At 37.1% G+C, this 25,182-nt stretch overlaps 2 protein-coding genes across 14 annotated transcripts; one reads left to right on the top strand and one right to left on the bottom strand.

The window, feature by feature from the left end:
• Positions 1-5,314: 5,314 nt before the first annotated feature.
• LOC137714710 (ruBisCO large subunit-binding protein subunit alpha) lies at positions 5,315-8,557 on the bottom strand. 2 transcript variants are annotated; one of them, XM_068453856.2, is made up of 8 exons: positions 8,318-8,557; positions 7,713-7,893; positions 7,426-7,547; positions 7,094-7,301; positions 6,854-6,999; positions 6,453-6,759; positions 5,875-6,326; positions 5,315-5,748 (listed from the first exon to the last, which is right to left on the bottom strand). In XM_068453856.2, the coding sequence occupies exons 1-8, from the start codon at positions 8,369-8,371 to the stop codon at positions 5,461-5,463; spliced, it is 1,758 nt and encodes a 585-aa protein (XP_068309957.2). In that variant the 5' UTR covers positions 8,372-8,557; the 3' UTR covers positions 5,315-5,460. The 2 variants fall into 2 exon arrangements, with proteins under 2 accessions (XP_068309957.2, XP_068309956.2); XM_068453855.2 differs by having other exon boundaries at positions 7,713-7,896; positions 8,318-8,547.
• Positions 8,558-13,081: 4,524 nt separating this feature from the next.
• Positions 13,082-23,499, top strand: LOC137715872 (ABC transporter G family member 28-like). 12 transcript variants are annotated; one of them, XM_068455225.2, is made up of 14 exons: positions 13,082-13,586; positions 13,662-13,738; positions 14,102-14,377; positions 15,251-15,314; positions 15,427-15,573; positions 15,907-15,941; positions 17,478-17,551; positions 17,820-18,751; positions 19,921-20,217; positions 20,793-21,284; positions 21,737-21,885; positions 22,397-22,686; positions 22,792-22,922; positions 23,010-23,499. In XM_068455225.2, the coding sequence occupies exons 1-14, from the start codon at positions 13,360-13,362 to the stop codon at positions 23,164-23,166; spliced, it is 3,348 nt and encodes a 1,115-aa protein (XP_068311326.1). In that variant the 5' UTR covers positions 13,082-13,359; the 3' UTR covers positions 23,167-23,499. The 12 variants fall into 12 exon arrangements, with proteins under 12 accessions (XP_068311326.1, XP_088547410.1, XP_088547411.1 ...); XM_088691284.1 differs by having other exon boundaries at positions 13,106-13,586; positions 15,433-15,573; XM_088691285.1 differs by having other exon boundaries at positions 13,119-13,586; positions 13,662-13,706.
• The last annotated feature ends 1,683 nt before the right edge of the window (positions 23,500-25,182 follow it).

Genomic DNA, 25,182 nt, shown 5'->3' on the forward strand with positions numbered 1-25,182 from the left:
ATTTAAATTGTAGAATCACAAAGAATTCATGAAAAGTCTCATTTTGAGAAAATCTTCGTAGCATTTCTCTTCTTAAAATTTTGCTTTGCCTAGAATAATGGTTCCAAACTTCAAAGGAATTGATAAACCATGATCATTGCAAGACATTCTATTGGCCACTTGTCACAACTTTTTTTTTTTATTTTTTATTTTTAAGGGTAATGCTAGAAAGATTAAATTTGTAGAATAAATTTGCAAACTAAATGATGTGCCACCAATAAGAAATAAGCACATTAATCAACACTTAAGTAATAATCTAATCATCAACTTCTATGTCGTTTAGTTTACACATTTAGTCTCTCGGAAATTACCCTTTTTTTAATGGTGATGATGAACAATAACACGATTAAATGATTACAAGTATGAGTGCATGACAACAGCAACACCACCGCATCTTTGGCAAGACAATATGATTCCTCAAATTTATTAAAACAAAAAAGTGCTATATTATGTACACCACCACATTTTCTGACTACACTCACGTACTTAAGACATTCCACATATATTTTTTAGATTAAAATTTATCTTAATACATCTCACATATTCTAATACTACTGTCACACCCCACGTTCTTTGTCAATTAGGAATTTTAGGGTTTCTTCATATTGAAATTTATTCACTCAACTAATTTGGTTGCTTTACTTCACCTAATTTGGTTGCTTTGAAACAATTGTTGTTATCTTAGATTGATGTTGATGGACTGCCTCATGATAAATATAAGTTTTTTTAACATTTGGATTTTTTTTCTTTTTTAAAAATCTTAAAGGGGTTTAAATAGTTATTTCATAAAAGAGTACAACATTCATTTAATAATAAATTTTTACATCAGGTGTGCTTAACAATTTGTGGAATACTAATAAAAAAATCCAAAAAGGTGTGAATGTTTTCCTCTTAAAAAGGACAATTAAAATTCTGATTAAATACAACTGATAATGATAATAATTTCTAAAACCCCAAATAATGGTTTAAAAATTATAAAAACATTTTAAACTTAATCAATTAGTTTCAACGACCTGTTCTTTATAATATAAAATAAATAATATAACTAAAAAATTCTTTTTATTATTGAGTAAGGGCGATGGAGAAAGTGATAATGGCCTCAATGGGCTTTCCTATAATTTGGATATGCTATTTTGGGGTTAATTATTAGGAATTTAGGAACATGGTTGCATAGTTATGGTTCATTTACGACATTAACATCTAATTGAATAAAAGACTTGACGAATATAAACATAGGTTGCCATACATACATACATACATACATACATACATACATATATATATATATACACGAAAACTTCATTATTTACACTAAAGAGGTGGAGAAGTGGGTTAAGCCTCATAATGGACTAGCAATAGTGTGGTTCAAATTTACCTTTAGCAAGTTAAGAAAAATACTTATAAACCGTAGTATTAAGTTGCATGTTACAAGGCATCGTGAATTTTGGTTTTTCAATGCCTGCCTAATTTGTGTGATGGACCAAAGGAGTCATGGATTTTAGAACAAATCAAAGTCAAATTGCAATAACGGCAGGAATTGCTCGACTGGATGTTCATGTGCATACTAGATCTTAGGAAACATATACTTTATTCCAAGTGCACCATTAAAAAATTTACACTTTGAGGGGTGTATTCCATTGCAATTTGGAGGAATTTCAATGAATTTCTAAATTCATGAATTTAGATATAGTTAATTAATTTTTAGAGATTTTAGGTAAAATTTTAAGTGAATTTCCTCAAATTCTCAGGGGAAGATATTAAATTTGAGAAAATTTAAAATATACTTTGAAATTTCTTCAATTCTCTCGAATTCCCCAGTTTTTTAAAATCCTTTAAAATCAAATTCTAATTGAATACACTTGGAATGTTATAAACTCTTTTAAAATTCTAATTGAATACACCTAGGTTTTCAGAGAATTACTTAAAATCATGATTGAAAACTACTGAATTTATGAAAACAATTAAAATCTATCAAAATCCCAATTGAATATACCCCTAAATTTGGATCGTAAAAATAGCTGAATTTCTCTCTATCTTATTACTAAGTAATATAAATCGAAATTAACAAATTTGAACTTGTAACTTTTTCTTGTAGATGTGGTCAAACAATTATTAACAATCGCATGTGGCGGTGTTCGAAATGTTTTATAAGTGCACTCATGTGAAACTAGTTCAACCACCATCTAGAACAAAACATCTTTATTCTTTCGCTTTTTTTTTCTGTCTTTTCATTTGGTTGGAACAAAATATCTTATTCAAACGTTGAATTTAAAGAAGATGAATCAAAAGTAGTAATGTTCATATCATGTTTCAGCTTCCAAGGTCGATAGGAAAACAAGGAAAGAAAAATCCCATCAATAAAAAAGGAAAGAAAAAGGATGCTCAAGTCCTTGATCTATCAATTACCATATAGAGGCAATCATCGCATTCAGAAGTTCAAATTTAGCCACTTAATACTATGACTTATTGGTATTTCTCTTCATTTGTAAGTGAGAAGTAGTTTGATTCTCACTAAAAACGAATTTGAATCATATTATTACTAGCCCCATCCCCACCATCTTTGTTAAATTTCAGGTAGACGAGCCGAGAGCTCACTCCAACAACACCGATACTGTCCCCACTTAACCACCTGCTCAATCCGTCAGGTGTGAGGTTTTAATCCAAAAGGCATCGGTATTAGTTAGAGCGGGGTAATTCTATTTAAAGGGCTTGTTCTTAAGCCTTCTGGGCGATATGGGACACTCCCCCGCACGTGAGACCCCATTTTATGGGTCACACGTGAAGTTCCACACATCGGTAACCACGTAGAGCCAAGCCGGGGCTCACCCGTTCGCGTGGGGCCAAGGGGGACCCACCCGTTCACGTGGCATCTCTTGGCCTACGTGGACCCAAGTCGAGGCTCACCCATTCGCGCAAGGTCAAAGGGGACCCACCCGTTCACGTGGATGTACAGGCTCATTCCCTGGCTCTGATACCATGTTGAAATTAAGGTTTTATTATAAAACTAATTGGTAATATGAGGAGTAGCCCAAGACCATATAAACACATAGCAAACCTTGTCCCTCACCGATGTGGGACAACTCTCAACACGCCCCCGCACGTGTGGCGGATTTTTAAGCCTACACGTGGACAACAATTGGGTGACGTGGAGCGAGTGTGGCCTTTGGGCTTCACACGTGGACAACCTTGTTCTGATACCATGTTAAATTTCAGGTAGACGGGCCGAGGGCCCACTCCAACAAAACCAATGGTATTGTTGTCCCCACTTAACCATCTGCTCAATCCATCAAATGTGAGGTTTTAATTCAAAAGGCCTCTGTATTAGTTAGAATGGGGTAATTCTATTTAAAGGGCTTGTTCTCAAGCCTTTTGGCCGATGTGGGATAAATGAATTCTAACAATCTTAATGTAGATAACATTTTCTGTAAAAAAAAAAAAAAAATTGAAATCCCCAAAATGACCCTAAATAGGCTGATCCGATGACCACGACAGGCAAGCTTAAATGGATTTTCGACCGTCATATATCTTTTGCTTGGCGACAATGCTTTGTTGCTAATTTCCGATACGAAAGATTTGACTCGTTCACTTAGCTTTCATACGGAAAGGCCTGTTCTTCTCTCCTCCCTCTCCCTCTTAAATATCAGTTAACTTGCACTTCATTTACTTTCACAGCAATTCCTCTCATTTTTATGTTGAATTGGTTTAAAAGTGCTTTTTAAATTACTCAAATATTTTTAATAGAATTATTTTTAGGGAATTGTTATTGGCACTTCAAATATCTCATTCTACACTCTAAACTTTCTATATTTAAAAAGTAAAATATCTCATTCTCAACTTTCTATATTTAAAAAGTAAAATATCTCATGCCGGGAATTGTTATTGGCACTTCAAATATCTCATTTTAGATTTTTGAAGTGCCAATAATATTTTCCTTATTTTTAAAATCAATTATTTATAGATATGCAAGTAAATACTAAAAAAAACTTAAATTACTTTCTAAAAGTAGCATATAATTGCACCTCATTTATGCACCGTTGCATACAAAATTGTTTCCAACACAGGACAAGCAATGTAGAGAGAGAATCCATGTTGGTAAGACAAAAGGCAGCGTCGTACGTGGGGCTGCGTGATAAAGATGTTCCTCGGTGGAGCGGAGAAATTTTTCTGGATACTAGGAACCCTAGCTAAGCTGATGTTCCTCACGAATGAAGGCTTGATACGTGTTTGTTTATTTTTCTTAAATGAAAATATGCCATCTAGATTTTTTTGAACTAAAATTCCTAATTTACCCCTAACCTAATGTAAGAGAAAATTTAGAAATTGCTAGCCCCCCCCCACCCCTCGCCATTGATGCCGAGCTCCCATCACAGAGCAACCATCCACCTTCATCGTCGGTCGGCGAGTTCACCGACGACTTTATTTTACTATTCTTGCTCATCTTCCCTCTGTGCATCCCACTCTTACTTCGACATCGGCGTGAGCGATGGTCGGTGGCAACTCAAGAGCTTACACAGACTTGCCGGTGTTCATTTTTGTCCTTTCTCGGCTTAATAGAGGAGGAGAAAGAAAAAGCGGAAGAGAGAGAAAGAAAGAGAAGGTGAGAGAGAGAGTGGTGAGGAAGAAGGAAGGGAGGGTTGGGCGCGGTGGCGGAGGTGGTGGCTTGTGGGAGAGAAATCTGGGGTTTTATTTATTTTTTCTTTAATCAAATAAAATATAGAGAGATAAATTAGAGTATCATTTCCTTCGACAAGAAAGCAATTTGTTATTATTACCAGAAGGCAATGATCGTCTAATTTTTCTCTCGATCTCTCTCTCGTTTCTCTATGATTTTCTCTTTCTCTATATTTTATTTCTAACATGCACTCTTTGCTCTATTTTTTTCCTACTCTTTTTCTAACAGCAGAGAATAAGGAACAAACAAAAGGAACGAGAAAACATTTCCCTGAAATCGTTGGACAATCCATACTCTTAACAAACGATATTATCCACGTTAATGAAGAAGGGGGTGAACGTAACATCATAATGAGCTAGCAATAATGTAATTCAAATTCGCCTTGACGAGAATCGAACCTAAAACCCGAATAACATAAACCGTAATACAAAGTGGCCTGGACAGTCCATGGTTTAAGCAATGTAAGTCTCTGTTTTTCCACTCTCCAACCATGCCTTGAAGGCTTAAACACAACGAACTCCACGCACAACTCGGCATGTTTGTTAACCCGGGTAAAAAAAATAAACTTGTTTCTGCATAAAGCTGTAGCCAGAAGAAAATTACTGAACGCAACGAGACAGAGCTCTCAATTTTATCACATCTTTTATATAAGTTCATTCATAGTGATAACAGCTGTTTTAACAAACGTCTTTGACCCGAAGGCACGGAATCCACGCTACCAAAAATTCTGACTCTAAACATGCTACACATTACACAGTCATGCCTTGTGGGGCCGCGGCCGCCGTCGACTTGGGCTTAGCCTTTTCCACCACAATGGCCTGGGTGGTCAGGACCATTCCGGCCACCGAAGCTGCGTTCTGCAAAGCACATCTTGTTACCTTTGCCGGATCAATAACACCGGCATCCACCAAGTTCTCGTACTTGTCTGTCATTGCATTGTAACCAACCTCCCATTCACTATCCCTTATTTTCTCCACCACCACTTCGCCTTCCATTCCAGCGTTTTGGGCTATCAATGCTGCTGGTGCTACCAGTGCCTGCAAGCAGCAACATAGATTGCGTTGTCAGATTTAAAGATACGTATTTGTGCAAATTAGCCAGATGATACCAAATTACGTACATAGTAGTCTTAGAAAAGAGAATTATCATAGAATGATTGTTACCTTCTGGACAATGTCAGCACCTAGCCGCTCATCTGCATCGACAAGTTTTTCTTTGATGGCAGGAACGTATGCTGAGAGATGCACCAAAGCAGCGCCACCACCAGGCACAATCCCTTCCTCTATGGCAGCAAAAGTAGCATTCTTGGCATCCTCAATACGGAGTTTACGGTCCTCAAGTTCGGTCTCTGTAGCAGCACCGACCTTTATAACAGCAACTCCACCTGATAATTTGGCAATCCTCTCAGCCAGCTTTTCTGAGTCATAAACAGAATCCGTCTCAGACAGCTCTTTCTTCAGCTGTGCAATTCTGGCCTGCAACTCATCTTTTGATGCTGCATCAGCGATAATGGTAGTGGAGTCCTTTGAGATTGTCACCTTCCGGGCCAAACCAAGCTGCTCAACTGAGGTGTTCTCAACCAGTAGACTCAGATCACTGGCTTGAAACTCAGCTCCTGAATATATGGAGAACTAGCCGAATGAGTATCAAACTAACCAAGCAACATCTAATTGGATACCAGATATCAAACTTTGACTTGTGCTGTAGAATTATAAACTGATAAACGAAGCCAAATCTTTACCTGTCAAAATGGCAATATCTTGGAGGAGAGCTTTTCTCCGTTCACCAAAACCAGGAGCTTTGATAGCGGCAACATTCAGTATACCCCTCAATTTGTTCACAACAAGAGTCGCCAAAGCCTCCCCAGAGACATCCTCAGCAATTATGAGCAGAGGGGCTCTCAACTGAGTGGTCTTCTCCAATAGAGGAATTATGTCCTTGATAGCTGAAATCTTCTGGTCAGTAACCAGAACTCTTGCATTCTCAAATTCAACAACCAACTTCTCAGGGTTTGTAACGAATTGAGGAGAGATATATCCTCTGTCAATCTGTAACCAAAGACAACAACGTCAAGAGGTGATAATCATAAAATACAGTTAGGAAAAGTTGAACTGCAACTAAAACCAAAGAAAGGAAACCCACCTCCATTCCTTCTTCTACCTCGACGCTGGTCTCAAATGAAGATGATGACTCAATGGACAATACACCATCAGGTCCAACCTTGTCAATAGCATCAGCAATCATTGTCCCAATTTGCTCATCGTTCCCGGCAGAAATAGATGCGACAGCTGTAAGAAAAATAATGATCATGATAAGAATGTGGGGCTTTCAGTAAATTATTAAACGTAATGAAATAACCAGACACTCATCAAAGCACAGTACCTTTAACATCATCACGACCCTTAACAGGCCTAGACTTATTCTCTAGTTCATCCACCAGCCCTTGTACCGTTTTCTCAATACCCTTCTTTATTGAAACAGGATTTGCACCAGAGGTCACACTCAAGAGCCCTAGCTTGATTATTTCCCGTGCAAGAATTGATGCAGTTGTTGTTCCGTCACCAGCAGAGTCATTGGTCTTGCTGGCAACCTAAATCAGTTGAAACAAGGAAACAAGGTAAACAAAAATAACCCAACCACAATAATGTAAATTGCGTAACATGCTATAGTATGGTACTACTCTGGGGAAATTACTATAAACATAAAGGTCAAACCTCTCTAATGAGAGCTGCACCAGCATTCTCCATGGCGTCAGGTAACTCAATAGCTCTGGCAATTGTGACTCCGTCATTCACAACTTTAGGACTACCATATTCATCCAACACAACATTCCTCCCTTCAAAACATAAAACGCACATCAATATTCGGAACTACTCAAGTTCAAATAGCATACCATGAAAACAAACCGCTGAGTACTAGAAACTGTTGAACATGCGAAATGGGTTTCTTTTCTTCACAAATGCACACGAGATAAGTACTTAAGATAAAGACAGAAAGATACCCCTAGGACCAAGAGTAAGGCCAACAGCATCCGCAAGCTTATCAATTCCGGCCTGTAGCGCACGCCGTGAATGCTGGTCAAAAGAAATTTCTTTTGCAGAGGACTTCACAACGAAGCGAACCCTTGATTGCCTGTAATTCACCCTATTGCTTTGCTGATGACTCACTCCCCTTCTCAAACTCTGCTAAAATATCACAAAATTAGATCAAAGCGAAAAACTGAAACCGATTAAATATAGTAATCCTCCAATGCTATTAACAAGCACCCAAAAACCACAAAAACGATGAACCCCAGATTAATAAACGCTGCATTTTCCATCCTTTCCAACAAGAACCAACTAGCAATCACAAAACTATCCGGTAATTCAAGCTACATAGCTACCAGTAATTCACCCCAAAGACGAAATTGTGAAAATTTAACCAACCAAACAAAACCCAGAAAGATTAAAGCAAATAAACCTCAAATTATCAGAATATGCAGCCCAAAAACACAATCAAATCAGCCCACAGACCTTAAACCATGTTTGGTTTACAGGAAAATGATAAACCAAAAAATGAGGCACAAAACCCAGAAATTCAAACGGTTTCCCAATATAACCCAGTTACCTGTTTGGGAGAGCAGAGAAGGGAAGCGGAAGTAAGAGCGTTGGCGGACGCCATTGTCAGAGCTTCAAGGGTCGCAGGCTTTAGTGAGGGAGTAGGAAGTGTGAGAGTGTGGATAAGAGGGTCTCGCAGCTTTTGCTTTACTAGGGTTTTGCCATATTGGGTTTTATTATTATTGGGGACAGAGCGATGACGTTCCAGAACCTTCTCCCGCTTCCAGAAACAACACACTTTGATCTGAGGCCCGGTGCTAACGTGCGACATGAGTTTTGAGATTTTAACTTTATATTTTTAACTGGGCTTATGGATTGGGCCCATCTTCGTGGTTTTGCTGGAGTGATTTGGTTGAGTTCGATGTCTGTATACAATAATCAGGTACAGAGAGTTTCATTCATATTAAAATAAATAAATAAACGAAAGTATTATTCGTACTTTAAAATTTTCATTATACATTCTTCATAAATGTATTTTTTTCTTAATATAGAAAGTTTGAAGTGTAGAATGAGATTTTTAGAGTGCTAATAATAATTTCTTAAATAAATTACTCTTATCACACTTAAATTTTGCAATCTATTATAAGAGTTTGATTCTTGTACTATTGATATTACTCTCAATTTTTCAGCCAACTATAGAAGGCCTATCGAGGGCTGCTAGCACCATCCCATTTAAAATATTTATTTATAGTCATTCCTCTCTTGATTTTACTCACACTCCTTGAAATTTATTGTGTTTTTACAAAATCTCTCAAGTTTGAAAAGTTGCTCTAACACTCATTGAATTTCCATTCACTTTCACAGAACACATTTAACCAAAAAAACTAAAAATAATTGCTGATATCAGCATAAAAAATCACTTAATGACGATTTTACCCTTGTAGTCAATTACTTAAAAATTATAAATAAATATAAGGCAAAATAAACAGTTTGTGGGACCATGATTTTCTACGTTTGGAGTAAGGTTGATTTGAAGACCGTTACCTCAGAAGTCCAGTCATGGACTCACTAGCTCCAAGTAGAGTGGGATTAGACGGAGCAGCGGTACCACCATCACCTTGTTCCAGGGTAATAGGCGAAGTCTAAACGACTTTACTGGTATGACTACACTTGTTCCGCAAGATACGCGATCTAATCCGAATATGGACTCAATCAAATCCTTCGTAAGTCTTGGAGTTGCTACAATCTAGGAATTGACATGTGCTGCAAGTAATCACAACTCCTAGATATCATCTCAGATTCTCCTAGCTTAGAAGAAGGATTCTATCCTAAAAATATAAATACACTCATCTAGGATTTGTCTCTAGTAACACAATCTATGTACTTTAATTCTCTTGCCCACTGCTTGAGTCTGAAATAGCTTACTAACTTGACCGTCGAAGAGCACTTGGCCGGCATTAGGATGAGGCACAACCTGTTTCAACGAAGGTGCATGTATGTTTGTGAGGCTTGGCTTCCTTTCTTAAATTGCCCACCCCAGTCGTAGGCTTGCCCATGGTTGTTCCTGTTTTGCAGGTTGCTCAACTTTGTGTCTCCACTATCCACGACGATGCGCAGATTTGGTTCCAACAACAGCTAAGTAAAAATGTAGGTAAGTGTTTTTAGTAAATTATAGTGCTAAAAGTGCTTTTAGCCAAAAAAAAAGAAAAAAAAAAAAAAGAAGATAAGGGGTAAGATTGTCAATGTGAAAGTTTCATTAATTAGTATGGTTCATATACCTCCGATAGAAAAAGCGTTTTTTATAAGCATGTGTAAAGCTGCTTCTGCTTCATACTATTTTGTACCAATTTTTTGGAAAAAAAAAAAACTTTTTTTATTTCATTTGCTGAACACAATTAAGGTCCCCAATTTTTTAAGAAGCTACTTTTATAAAAAATTAAGCAACCTTAAACCAGCCCTTAAATGAATGCTTAGAGGCCAATATCCTTGACATATATTAATTGTAGTTGGGATTGATGCAATTAATGAGATGTTCCTATAACATATGCAATTGTGGAGATTGAAAACCAGAACACATGGGAGTGGTTTATTGAAATTTTGAAGCAACAAGACCCACAAATGTATTTGGACGATTGCTAAAAGCAAACATCATATCTAAGGGCTTTCTCCCCCCGTCAAAACCCTAATGCCTACCCTAGATCAATGACCTAATCATGTGATCAGACTTACTCTAATTGATCCTATAGTGTACAAGAAGCAAACGGGAAGGCCCAAGAAAAAAAAGAGCCAAGGAGCTCGGTGAAGTCCCCTTCTAGTGGCAAGTAACAGAACAAAGCTTAGTAATTGGTCTATGTAAGGGCTAATTTGAGGTTGCTTAACAAATGACGTTATGAAAAAATGGAGGAAAAAGCAGACGTGAATTGAGGAAAGGGAGGTAGTTGGTCAAATTATAAGGAGTACAGTTATTTAACAATATTGGCCATGAAAATGTGGTCATGTGGGGGCACGTGACCATTTTCAACGTTGATTTAGACAGAATAACGACGAAATGACAATATTGATTTACGGGCTAATATTAAGGATTACATTAATCGATTTTCAACTTAAAAAACCATCATGATTGAAGGGGTCAACACCTTAGCATCTGAACCTTCACATTAGGGATTATGATAAATATAATAAAACTAATAATTTATTAAAAATAGATGAAAAGGAAAATCCGCAAGCCATACGTTGGAATTTTCCTTTCCTTCGATTTTCCATACATAGTCATTCATGCATGTACAATACATGTTATTTTTATGAATCAACCCACTAAAAATAGAATGAAGCATTTAAATTTCAATATAAATTAGAAGAAGAATAAGAAAGTTACACACATATTACAACAAGGATATTTTGAACTCACATCTATAAAAATTACCAAATTTATACATACGGGGCACATATATAAATCTCAACAAACCACCAAAAATTTCAGAGAAAATAACTTGGAAATCAATTACCTCTCTATCACTCCTCAAGAGAATTGAAGGAAAACCATGTCACCAAATAATGTATCAACCACAAACCTCTGCCATGAAAAATCTACCAAACGCCTTCGTACTAAGGTAAATGGTCGTGAACCTCGTATTCACCTAACACCGAGATGCGCCGAACCGTCTCTTTCAACTCACATGCGAGCTTGGTTGCAAGACCGAAGGGCAGACAGTAGAGTGGCTGTTACAGAAAGCTGAACGATGTGTTATGGCTATCACACAAAATGGTGTCACTTCAGGTAGTACCCCTTCTAGCACTACTTTATGTACTCCACCACGCAGACGAAGTAGTTTCTGAAAGGGAGTGTGCTAAATTGATAGGTGTGCCATCGTTTTAGGGAATTTTAACGAAAAACTTTCGGTATTGTTTACTTTAACGAAAAATCACATTTTTACACTAAAAATTCAATCCTAGTACTATTCACTTTACCTTTTATTTTGTCCTTATCGTTAAAACTTAAAATTTTCAAGTTTTTTTTCATTAGTTTTCCTATCGTTTTATTATCCATTTGAGTATGAACTAATGGCTATGAAATTCTCACATGAATAGATTGATATGTTGAAGATGGTGACACAAAAGACCGGATGTTGGTAATGTCGTTTTGCGACTGTATTTATTTATTTAATCAAAATAGAGAACTTTTAATCAACAGGAAATCAATATTTACACCAACTATGAACAAAAGCTTCACAAACAACTAAATAACGCACACCGCTAAGATTAAAATTTATCTTTAAGTCAAGCTTATCGACCCCAAGAGCTACTAAAATTATAAAACAAACCCAAAGCTTAAATTATGAATACTGCCGCCGCCACTGAAAGCAAAGCCACCATCAAAGTATTCGCATGTTTTTTTTTTTTTTTTTTAATAATAATAATAATAATAATAATTTTTTTTTGTTTTAAAAATGGGGATTCTTGTGTGGTACACTTCATATTGGTTTTCATGATCATAATAGTCTATTTTTTCTTAAAAAAATTATACTTTTTAAATTATCTTATTCTTGCAAAATATTAGCTAAATTAGAAATGATTGAGACATCTAATTTGGACAACGAAATTGAAAAATGTGGTGTTCTAAAAAATATGAAATTTCTTGATGATACTTAAACATATAAATGGTTTCAAATTGAATTAATTTTTCTTAAGGATAATCAATGAAAAGACTAAAAAATAGAGAGCTCGGATCGTTGTAAAAGAATGCGTAATAGGGTGATGATCAATATATAAATATATATATATATATTTAAAAAAAGATATTATCTACACTAAAGGGGAGGAGATGATCTTAGCCTTACAATGGACTAACAATAATGTGGTTTAAATTCGCCTTTGACGAGAATCGAACATAAAACCTCTCACTTACATGATCATAATATTTAGCATGTTGATTCCATAATAAATAAGATTCTTAATTGAGAGTGATTTGGAGGCTTTTAATTAAGAGTGCTATATATTGATATCTAATCCAACGTAATTGTATGAGTTTTATCAGGATGATTACTGCTAGTTGATAAGTCTTTTATTTAGGTCAACCAAAAGTGTACGTAGTGAAAATTCTTAGTCAATGACGGCGTGGGTTCAAACCCTTTCGGTGGCTTATCTAATAAAATTTATCGTTTGGCAAAAAGAAAAAAAAAATTGAAAGGGCTAACTTTGTGATGTCCAGAACAATGTTTGAAGAGGCCCAATGGACCCATGGGCCGTTGCCCGAACAACGACGACGTTTGAATTGACCACAGGACACCCAAACAGTCCAAACAATCACACCTCTCTCCCTCCCATTTCCGTCGCCGACTCTTTCTCCCCGCCATTTCTTTGCCCCGAAAAACAAGCAAAAACCCCAAAGCTCCTCAGCCTCTCTGTTTCCACCATGGCCTCCCACCATGGCCTCCCACCATCCCCCACCAACCCTCTCGCTTCTTCTCCCACTCTCCCTCCTCTCACCGCATTCCCCATCCCTCTCTCTGCATTCACCGAATCGCCTCCCTCAATCGGTCGCAGCCTCCAATCGGGCCGCTACGTTGCAACCAGCCAGTCGGTTTCTCCGTTTGGAGGGTGAAGGCGGTCGATATGAGCAGAGAGCATCTCCAAATTCTCTCTGTTAGGGTTCTCTCTGTGCTCGTGTTTTCCAGCTTCTTCTCCAGCTCGCCTTTGCCCCGTGCGGCGGGGCAGGATTCCGAAGGCGGCGGTGGAGGATATGATCTCGCCACCCAGCTCATCTTGAGCCGCTACTCCAATCTCACCCCTGTCTTCCGTGATGAACTCTTGAAAAAATTTGGCTTCTGCATTATCGACGTGTGAGTTTGCCTCTCTCTCTCTCTCTCTTAATTTTGATTTGGTATAGTGAAAATTTACTTTCCTTTACCCTACAGAGACGAGGATTTGAATGGGGCTTTCAATTTCTCAAAAGATTCAAGGTTCGTAACCAACTGCGCTAAAAAAATGGCAGGTACATACAGCCTTAGTTGTTACCATTCTCATCAATTTTTTAATTTTGGGTCACACCGGTTGTAAAAAATGTTACGAATAGGAGGGGGAGAAAACTTGAATGAAATTTTCTAAGCGAAGTGGGATAGAGAAAGCACGAAACTTGAATGAAATTCCATGTTGTAATGTTGCAGAACAAAGTGTGAGGTCGCCGGAGTGAACTTAGATATAGAGTTTAGGAGGCAATGGGGACATGGTTAACTTGGCATTAAACATAAAGTATGCTGTGTAAAGCATGCTGACACTGTTGCGCAATCTCCTCTCTCTTGATAATTATATAACCATTTCAGTCAGTTTCATTTGTCATTTCTGATCATGTTTGTAGGTGGAACAATTGGAGAGGTTATGGGTCGATTGTGCACAGCCGCAGAAATGAGGATGTACGCTGAAGGTTTATTTCAAACCCAGAAGACCACCTACTTGAAACCCAACAAGAACTGTAATCTGACTGTATGGATTTCTGGATGTGAGCCTGGGTGGGCTTGTGCTTCTGCTGAGCAAGTTGACCTGGAAAATCGAACGTATGTGCCTGTCAGAACTAATGAGTGTCAACCTTGTTGTGAGGGTTTCTTCTGCCCGCATGGTCTTACTTGCATGCTCCGTGAGTATTTCAAACCTGCTAAATGATTACGTTTTCAAAATAACTAGTGTTTAATACTTGTTAGTTGTTAGTGCAGTTCTTGACATCTTAGTTCGTTCTTATGTGATATCTATCCTTCTTCCATTGAATTTTATCTATATCCATGTTAGGCCTGAAACCACAATGATCCATATATATGATTTCTCTTATATGTCAAGCTAAGTCCTGTGCTCCTAATTTTGTTCAGAACACCCTTGTGGTCTTCATTTGCTACCAGTCTTTAGTCAAATCTCCCATCTCAATTAATATGTGAAGGGGTATTACAATCATTTCGCGACTATTTTCCTAAGTCACGAAGACCCAATCAATAAATGTATGCGATATGACCCTATACCCTGCAAGTGACGTGTTTTGGATGCTCTTTGTGCAAATTGACAAAAATAGGAGATTTGATTGGTATTGGTAATGAACATAGACCACAAGGTGTTCAACAAAATTAAAACCATAAGCCATACCTGGACATCTAGGCGAAACCATAGAGACTATTGTGATTTGAAGCCATAACTATGTTTGTTTGAAACTTTTGTGTCATCTTAGTCATTTATAAAAACTTTTGATTTTCAATACCAATATACACTCCACCGCTATCAAACTTCTCATGGCTTCAAAGTGGAGATACCTCTATAGACATCTAAGATTGCATCTGAGATGAGGAGCCAATCTTAAAAGGGCTGGTTAAAACTTGAACAAATGCGAGAACCCACTGCTTCAGAGGATGGTCTTCCACTAAATTTTGTTTGATCCTTTCCTTTTGAAAAGCTATACTTCTGTAATATATAAGTCGTTAGCATTGTTGGTTTTCGTTATTAACTTTTCTCATCTGTATCAATGAAGCTTGCCCAATGGGTGCTTACTGCCCACTTGCGAAACTGAACAATGGATCTGGTATATGTGAACCGTAAGTTCATATTCTTTTTGTAACTTTTGTTTTTTCTTCTGAATTCTATCTACTTTTCAAGTTGCCTTATGCTTAGCATACATTAATATTTATCAGCAGAAATATTCTACAGATACAGCTATCAGATGCCTCCTGGGAAGCGAAACCATACTTGTGGAGGAGCAGATAAGTGGGCTGATGTCCTTAGTAGTAAAGAGGTATTCTGTACGGGTGGATCATATTGTCCGTCTACCATCCAAAAAATCCCTTGCAGTAGTGGGTATTGATAATTATCCCGGAACTTGTAGCACTTGTCCTTACATTTGAAAGTTTTTTTTTTGTTTTGTTCAGTAAGCAATCCTTTATGAGATTTGAACTTAGGACCTCCTCTAACAAAGTGGAGGGATGCTTAGACCAAATGGTCCTTTGCCCTTACATTTACCAGTTGTTACTTTATTCCTTCATTGCTGCATGTTTGTACATTTCGACTGAAAACATGGGCTTCTTGATTACCATCATCTGGTTTTGAACAGATGATTCTTTTTCATTAAACAGAGAATCCATCAGTTGTTCACTTTATTTATTCTTACGCGACAATTTCTGCCCATTGCAGATACTTTTGCAGGAAAGGTTCCACAACTCAGGAAGGTTAGTTTCTCTTTTCAGGCATGTAATAGAATCAGAGATACCAAATCTCATTTCGTTTCAATAGTAACCTAAAATTGAAAAAACTAAATTAGTAAGGCGAAATTCAGCAACAGCGATCTGAATTTTGGTCCTAAATCTGATAATAATTATAGGAAACATGATTCTTGAAAGAATAACCGCCAGTTACACTTTTTCAGAAGAAAAAGAAAAACGGCACGGAAGAAGGGAACAATTCCATAGTAGGTGTGCGACTTGTTCATCTGTGAAGGAAGACATAATTTCTGATACTAACATTTGAAATATAAATCTTAGAAAATGGTAGAAATGCATCTAAAAGCAACATGAAACTCCTGTCGGAGCAAATATTTCCTTCTACTCACACGAATAAAGATCTTTATGAAAATTAGTATCCACAATTTCACAATTTGTGTGAGAAATTTTAACAAGGAGTTTTCAGTGGGGGCGCTAGTTAATGGTGTTAATTATGACAAGGTGATTATCTTGGACCTAATCCTCAAAACTTGATTCTTCTGAGTTGTTGTCAGAGATACCATTGATTTCTGTGTTGAAAAGAGGGTCAACACTAGGGGAGGGTGGTAGCTCCAAGAAGTACAAGAACCAAGGGTTGCAAGGGTATGAGATGACACAAAAAGGGAACATCTGAGGAATTCGAGTGAAAAATTGTATGGGGAGTGGAGTCCAAGAAAGGTGAGATTGGGTACATAGGGAGATGGGTTGTGAGGTTGAGAGGTATGAAAATCCTTGTTATTGTTTGAGCAATAGTGGATTTTCAAACTACTCTCAGATAGGCAAGTTGGCAAACTGCATAAGTTTGTTTTCATCTTTCTCTGTATATACTTATGACTTGGATACAGCTGCTTGGTTTTGTCAGAGTAAACATAATGTCAGTTTGGTGTACTATTCTGATGGCAACTTGTAAAAAAAAACTAGTTTGGAGTATTATCAGGTTAATAGTATGATTTCCTTTGCTGTTCAGTGTTATAAAAAACTAGTTTTAAGACTCATCTAGGCAGTTTTTGGGGCGGGGCTATGAAGAAAGCGTCTCTTGCCAGAGGGAGTGGGCTACAGAGTAGCCTAAATGCTTAGGCTATTGCCTCAGGGGCCTAGGCGACCTGGGCATTTGATTTTTTTATTTCTTTTTAAGCCCAAACCCAGAACGGCATGTGAATTAGAGCAATAATAATAATAGTCCAATATTTGATTGTTTGACATGCTTGCTTGATTTTTTTACAAAGTATTATATATATATATATATATATTATGTACATTAAGTATTATAATAATTTTAGGTACCGTGAGGCTTTTGCCTCACACCTCAAGGCTCAAGACAATCACCTAGGCGAGGCTATCCATGAAATGCCTTGGCTTCGCCTTCACTTTTTAAAACATTGGTCATGTTAGATGTCAGATAATGCTTTTGTTTTCTACAATGGTCTATTGCTTTTGAGCTTCGAGTCTGATTGTTATCTATGCTTTTGAATCTAGTGATAATATCCATTGTTGTTTAACTTGCAGAATGTTTCCGGATGGCAACTTGTAAGTCGCAATCAGAAAATCAAAATATTACTGCATATGGTATCATGATTTTTGTGAGTGGTCTTACTTACTCCTTTAATATTGAGATGACAAATGTAAGCTTCTAGAACCACGATCAGAATCGTGGTTCTTTAAATTTGTACCCTGGTGGCTATTTAAATTTGTGGAATGACCTATTCATGGAGTACTTACATTCTTATCTCCCTTCTATTATATGTGTCAAACACAATATTTTTCAAGGAGCTAACAGGTTGTCTCATAAATGTTTTTCACAATGTTTTTTAGAACATCTGTACTGATGAACTTTCTTTGTGAATGCAGGCTGGATTAATTTTCATCCTTCTCATTATATATAATTGTTCTGACCAAGTTCTCGCCACCCGAGAAAAAAGACAAGCGGAATCCAGGGAAAAAGCAGTTCAAAGTGTTAGAGAAAATGCACAAGCACGTGAAAAATGGAAATCTGCGAAAGACATTGCCAAGAAGCATGCAGTTGGACTGTCAACACAGTTTTCACGTACATTTTCTCGCAGAAAATCTACCAAGTCAGACCCGCTGAAAGGATTCAGACAGGCTAAACCTGGATCAGATGGTGCCTTGCCACCTATGCCAACCGGGATAGGTGAGCAATCAGCTGGAACATCTAAAGGAAAGATGAAGGAAAAAAGCAACCTCACACAAATGATAAATGCAATCGAGGAAGACCCAAATAGTCATGAAGGCTTCAATCTAGAAATAGGAGATAAAAACATTAAAAAGCAAGCACCAAAAGTACCGAAAGCACCGAAAGGTAAGCAGTTGCATACTCAGAGTCAAATTTTCAAGTATGCATATGGCCAAATTGAGAAGGAAAAGGCATTACAGGAGCAGAATGCAAACTTAACCTTCTCTGGGGTCATACAAATGGCCAGTGATATTGAAATCAGCAAGAGACCTCCAATTGAGGTTGCTTTTAAAGATCTAACTCTCACGTTGAAAGGGGAAAATAAACATCTTATGAGGTGTGTGACTGGGAAAATATCGCCTGGCCGGGTTTCAGCTGTCATGGGTCCATCTGGGGCTGGAAAAACAACATTTCTGTCTGCCTTGGTTGGAAAAGTGAGGGGGTGCACAATGACTGGTATGATACTTGTAAATGGAAAGATGGAATCTATCCATTGTTACAAGAAAATCATTGGCTTTGTGCCACAAGATGATATTGTGCATGGAAATTTGACAGTTGAAGAGAATCTCTGGTTTAGCGCAAGATGCAGGTATGCACATTTAGTTTGCATAGTTGCTGCTAGTTTTGTTTGTATGGTTGGTCCATTCTCTAACAGCTTAAACTTTGGGTCCAATGGTTGTCTAACATGATATTGGTTGCAAGAGGTCTTTGGGTTTGGAATTTCCCATTCCTATTCGCCTCTTATTTGTCAATCTGATGATGCAGGGTGGTTTTCTAACATTGACATTTCAAGTACAAAGCTTCCAAAATGATCTTGTGAAAATATATTACCGACTAGCATGTATATGTGTGGGAATCTATTGGTTTTTGTTTGATTTTTAATTACTTCATTAAGCCCTATGATTCACAACTTCAATCTCTGAAGCAACAATCTATGTATCCAACAAAATTCTTGATTCCTTTCTTTAGGTCCATTTTTTAAGAAATAATAGGACTCTAATAATCTTGAAGTAGCACTATTGTTCTAGGAGTGGTCTGTAGTAAAAAAAAAAAAAAAAAAAAAAAAAAAAAAAACAACTGACATGTAAATGATTCTTAATTCTGAAGTGAATTTGCGAATAGTTGCCCACCTCCTACCAAATAGTGATGTGGAGTCAACAACTAACTCAAAGTATGGATTCTTAAATCAAACAGTAAAGCTTTTAAGCTTCTAAATGTTTTTTTAATACATATTTTTCATTTTTTGTTTGAATTTCTAAATGTTTTTTTAATACATATTTTTCATTTTTTGTTTGAATTTCATGTGCATATCATGTCTGCTATTTTTGGGAACAAACACGAAATATGATCAAAATTCTATTTAACTTAGGCTTACAGAACCGCTTTTTTGTTTTGGTCGAAAAGGCTTACAGAGCCACTTACTAGGCAATATCAAAGACACTGATCAGTTTTGGACTGTTCTGCTTTTTTCTGTTGTTCCTTTTTTCTTGAGAAATGCTAAGGAGACTCTCAAAAGTGGGACTCTCCATGGACTCTCTACCACGTCATATTTTTTTGGCACAATGTTTTATAACGTTGGCATGGGAATTAACGTTAATTTGTGACGTGGCAGAGAGTCCATGGAGAGTCTCACTTCGAAAGTCTCTTAGCATCTCTCTTTTTTATTTTATCACCTTCTTACGTCCTTGGTGACATTCTTTTACTGGTACTGACATTAGTTCTTCTACTATCTTTTCTTCTGTTTTCTGGTTATTGTAGACTTTCTGCTGATCTGCTTAAACCAGAAAAGGTCTTAGTCGTTGAAAGAGTTATTGAATCCTTGGGCCTGCAGGCAGTGCGGGATTCCCTGGTTGGAACAGTGGAGAAGCGAGGTATCTCTGGAGGTCAAAGAAAGCGAGTAAATGTTGGGCTAGAAATGGTCATGGAACCATCACTTCTAATTTTAGATGAACCTACATCTGGTTTGGATAGTTCGTCTTCTAATTTATTACTGAAAGCTCTTCGACGTGAGGCTCTTGAAGGAGTTAACATTTGCATGGTTGTCCACCAACCTAGGTAATATAACTTGTCGTAAGTTCTAGAATGCACATTTTGAGGTAACTTGTTTATTTTAACATTTGCATGGTTTTCCTTGATGGTCTTTTAAATCCTTCAGAGCATTCTGAATGGTTCACATATATCCTGGACCACAAAGCCTTTCTTTTACTTGAAAAATTCACAATGTGTCCCTACATTTTGGATCACACTCAGATACATTTCGATTCGGAAATCATTTTATTTAAATTTGATTTCTTGTCGAAGTTATTTCTTTGGTGGGTAGAAAAGACAATTGGTTATAGGTTGCGGGACACACTTATTTGTATGCTAGCTTTTACTTTTATATTAAATTTTTTAATCTACAATTTGTACTCCTAAATGCTTAGGATGAGATTGATTCCTCAGAGAAGGAAAGTGAGAACTCATAACATTTACTACAAATCTTTGTAAAACAATGAGCATACATAAAACATGTCTTGGAAATTGGGGTACCAAACTTTGTGGACCATTGAAGGAAAAGTAATATTTGAATTTCATTGTTAGTCATTTTTAAGTAGTTCGTTTTCCTTATTGTCTTTTTTTGGGTGCTTCAGCTATACCTTGTTCAAGATGTTTGATGATTTGATCCTTCTGGCTAAAGGGGGACTTACGGTGTATCATGGATCAGTGAAGAAAGTTGAAGAGTACTTTGCTAGTCTTGGGATTACTGTCCCTGAGCGTGTCAACCCTCCAGACTATTTCATTGATATTTTGGAAGGCATAGTAAAACCAAATACAACCACAGGGGTGACCTATAAGCAACTACCTGTTAGATGGATGCTTCATAATGGGTACCCAGTTCCTATGGATATGCTTCAGAGTGTTGATGGGATGGCTGCATCTGCCGGTGAAAGTTCAGCTCATGGAGGAAGTACTCCAAATGCTGGATCTGAGGGACAGTCCTTTTCTGGAGACTTTTGGCAGGATGTTAAGTGTCATGTTGAGGTGAATAAGGACGCTATACAACATAATTTTTTAAAGTCAAATGACTTATCTGAGCGGACTACCCCTGGCGTGTTCCAGCAATATAGATACTTCCTCGGAAGGTGGATATTCTCTTTTTAGTATTTTGGTTCACAAAAATTTCTATTTTTCTATAGATATCAACCATATGGATATGATGAGTGTTGTATCAATGTGTTGAGTTTTATTATGCAAGAGAAGTTAAGACCTTGGGACATTTAGCACTAGGATAACCAAAGAGCGGGTGGGGATAATTCTTTGCACTGTTGCACATACATATTTAGCTAGTAAGGATGGCACTTATCATCTTTACTTTTCCACTATACTTGAAAAAGAAGCAAGATGCTAAGACAATATTAATTAGTTATCTGTGAAGGCTTAGACAATTAACAATGAAGTATCCATAGGCTTGCCACTGTCACACAGTGTACCTGTTACCCTCAGCAGAGTCTATTTCCTGCAACTGCTAACTGCTATTAAGATTATATTGCTTCTAATGGTTCAACTTGATTTGTTGTATTTCTGGATTTTACAGGGGAGGTAAGCAGCGGTTACGAGAAGCTAGAACACAAGCTGTAGATTTTCTTATTTTATTGCTAGCTGGAATCTGCTTAGGAACACTTGCTAAAGTGAGCGATGAAACCTTTGGTGCACTCGGTTATACATACACAGTCATAGCAGTTTGTAAGTAAACTATTTTGTTGCTTGTTTATGCGTCGCTTCCTTAAACTCTGATTTTACTTTATGGTCTAGGATGTTTTCATAATCAACTTGCCTCTTTGGGAAGTTACTGGAACTCTGGAAGTCCAGGACATGCCATTTAGATGTATATAATTTGTTGACTAAAATAGAGTAATAGTCCCTAAACTTGTACCCAAATCTCACATAAGTCATTAGATTATATTTTTATAATTTCTCTTGTAAGACAGTAAGTAAATTATATTTTTATAGTCTCTCTCTGCCCTTTGGACATATGATCTCAATTGACAGTCTGCAACATTCTTAGTAATGCTGGATTGCTTGTGAAAAGAACATTACCCTATATCTATTTGCTTGCCATTATGTATGTTTGGAAATTGACGTGTTTGATACCCACATTCATGTCAAATCACTACTCATGTTCGTGTCCTCAAATAATAGCTTTTTACCAAGACATATTTTAGTTCTCACCCCTCCTAATTTGTTTGCATTTCAGCTCTCCTGTGCAAGATTGCTGCTTTGAGAACCTTTGGACTGGATAAGTTGCACTACTGGAGAGAGAGCTCTTCTGGCATGAGTAGCTTGGCGTACTTTCTTTCAAAGGATACAGTTGACCATTTCAATACAATCATTAAGCCTCTTGTGTACCTTTCTATGTTCTATTTCTTCAACAATCCACGATCATCTATCATAGATAATTACATTGTTTTGATTTGTCTGGTATACTGTGTTACCGGTATAGCTTATGCGTTGTCCATCTACCTGGCACCTGGTCCAGCCCAACTGGTAAGAATTTTTTCACATCGAGAAATTATTAATGGAATGTGTAAATGTATCTGCTTGCGTTTTTTTTTCCCCTTCTGGTTTTAAGCCATTTGTTGTGTCATGCAGTGGTCAGTACTTCTTCCAGTCGTTTTGACTCTGATTGCAAACTACAACGAGAACAAATTTGTTTCAAGAATAGCTGATTTGTGCTACACTAAGTGGGCTTTGGAAGCTTTTGTCATATCAAATGCCAAAAGGTTTGTAATAACCTGTTATTTCTAAAAAATTATTGTGCATCATCCTTCGAGAAGATATTATAGCCTCTTGCTTTCTTTTATTTTTAGGTACTCTGGAGTGTGGCTAATAACGCGATGCGGTTCACTTATGAAAAATGGTTATGATCTCAATCATTGGAACCGTAGTATAATCTTCCTCGTCATCACCGGTATTGTTTTTCGAGGGATTGCATACTTTTTAATGGTGCTCTTGCAAAAGAAGTAAAATCAGTCTTGATCCTTTCAACCCCTTCCCTCCGTACATGAATGGAGACGCTTGTCTCACTACTTGACCCTTGGAGTCTCTAAACATATCGAGAAGATGACCGAAGATTTACAAGATTGTTGTGTACAGAAGAACTAATATAGTGGCAACCTGTAGATAAGAGTAAATGTGGCATTTCCCTTAGGTAGCTTTTCCAATATATAGGCTTACAGATAACAGAGCATTTTATTTATTCAGTGTAGCTCTTCCTCGTAAAGTTTCCTGTTACGCATTTGATGTACAATATCGCTTGTTTCTATATGATTTGTATCCACACGGTTGTGTTTTTTGAAATTTCGCGACGTTTGCCTGTACTGTGTACTGTGAGAAATGTTTGTTTAGGATTGTTTTGTTGTGTTTCGTTGCGAAGAGTGAGATGAGAATTCGAATGCAATCGAGGAAGGAGATGTTGGTTGAAAAGTTTTATCATGTTTGGATGACCCATCCACGGTTTGTAGGACTCAAGGCCTGAGCCCGGCGTTTCAGGCCTCGGCCCCAAGATTCATGTGAAGGTGGAGCTCAACCACTTGGGAAAGAAGAGAACAATCTTTTGGTTGGTTTTGGTTTGATGGAGGAGTCCACTTACACTTCAAAGGAGGGGGAGGGGAAGTTGGGATTGTTTTTGGTGCTGAGCCCTCTGCACCACCATGTATAGAAAGAAGAGAGAATGTGGAACATCCAAAATGGTGGTGGTGATGGCCATAGCAAGGTGGTTGTGATATCGGCGGTGTTGTACGTGATTTTTTGTTTTTCATCTTAAAACTCCTGAAATTTTAAGTTTATTATTGTATACGCAATTTTTTTTTGCCTTTTTACTTAATGAATTTAAATGAAAGAATTAGTGCGCATTAATTTAAAAAAAAACCTTTTTTTTTTTTTTTTTTTTGAATTTTTAGTTTATTTTCTCTATCCAAATGTTGGGTAATTGTTTCAAACTTAGATAATGTAATTGGCCTAAACAATCTTATGGTCAACAACATTGTACAGAGTAATGATCATGGTTGGTGTTAGTTGTCAAACTATGTGTTGGGACTCAGCTTTGTTTGGTGTCTGGATTTAGATAACTCACTAGATTTGATGTACGTTGGGACAAGAAACCATCATCGCCAGCTAACTATGGTTTTAAACACCAATCACATTAAGTAGTGATGGCCATAGCAGGGTTTAGGGTTTGTATTGATCCACATTATTATACTTAACCCTTCCTCCTCTAGGGATTGTTTTGATCTACATTATTATACACCAATCACACTAATTATTAAAGAGAGTGAGAGGGCCATTAATTATTTCATGGAAGGGGAAGTGCCCTCTAGGAATTTCATTACATCGATTTGTGATAATTTGCTTTTACAATCATTGGTATTTCATACCATAAAATAGGCCCTACAATTAACTGACAAATGAGCAAGATGAAGCAGTTGGATCGACAAGTTTCTCCTGATCCCGCCACGCCCTTGGTCATCCGTCCTAACGGGACGAGATGGGACGGGGCGGGGTGGGAATGTGAAGAACATGCTATCCTACATGCTTAGCATGTGTGAGAATGTTAATACATCTACATCCATAAGATGTATTAGTTTGAATTTCTCATAGTACCAGGGTCATATTTGTATCTTTCATCCGTTTCGGATAACCAAAAACAAGTCTCTTAGGGCTTGTTTAGTACACAAGATTTGATTGCAACGAAGAACTCTAAAATTTGAAGGCATATTTAAAGTAAAAGTGAAGGAATTTTCATTTGGAGGGATTAGAAGAGGATTAGCTATAAAGGAAATTCATCCCTTTTAATTCTATTATTTTAAGGTGGATTACAATGATAATTTGACAACATAAGCATCTAGACATCTTACTATTCATATATCTCAAATTTTACAAAATTCGTTCTTTTAACTATGGCTAAAAGTAACAAAGACTTATAATTCAATTAGTTAAAAACATTCACATTTACATTAGAAGTCTCGGGTTCGTCCCTCTATA

The sequence above is a fragment of the Pyrus communis genome, chromosome 3, assembly GCF_041283825.1.
Source record: "Pyrus communis isolate YQ-2024b chromosome 3, ASM4128382v1, whole genome shotgun sequence".
Lineage (NCBI taxonomy): Eukaryota > Viridiplantae > Streptophyta > Magnoliopsida > Rosales > Rosaceae > Pyrus > Pyrus communis.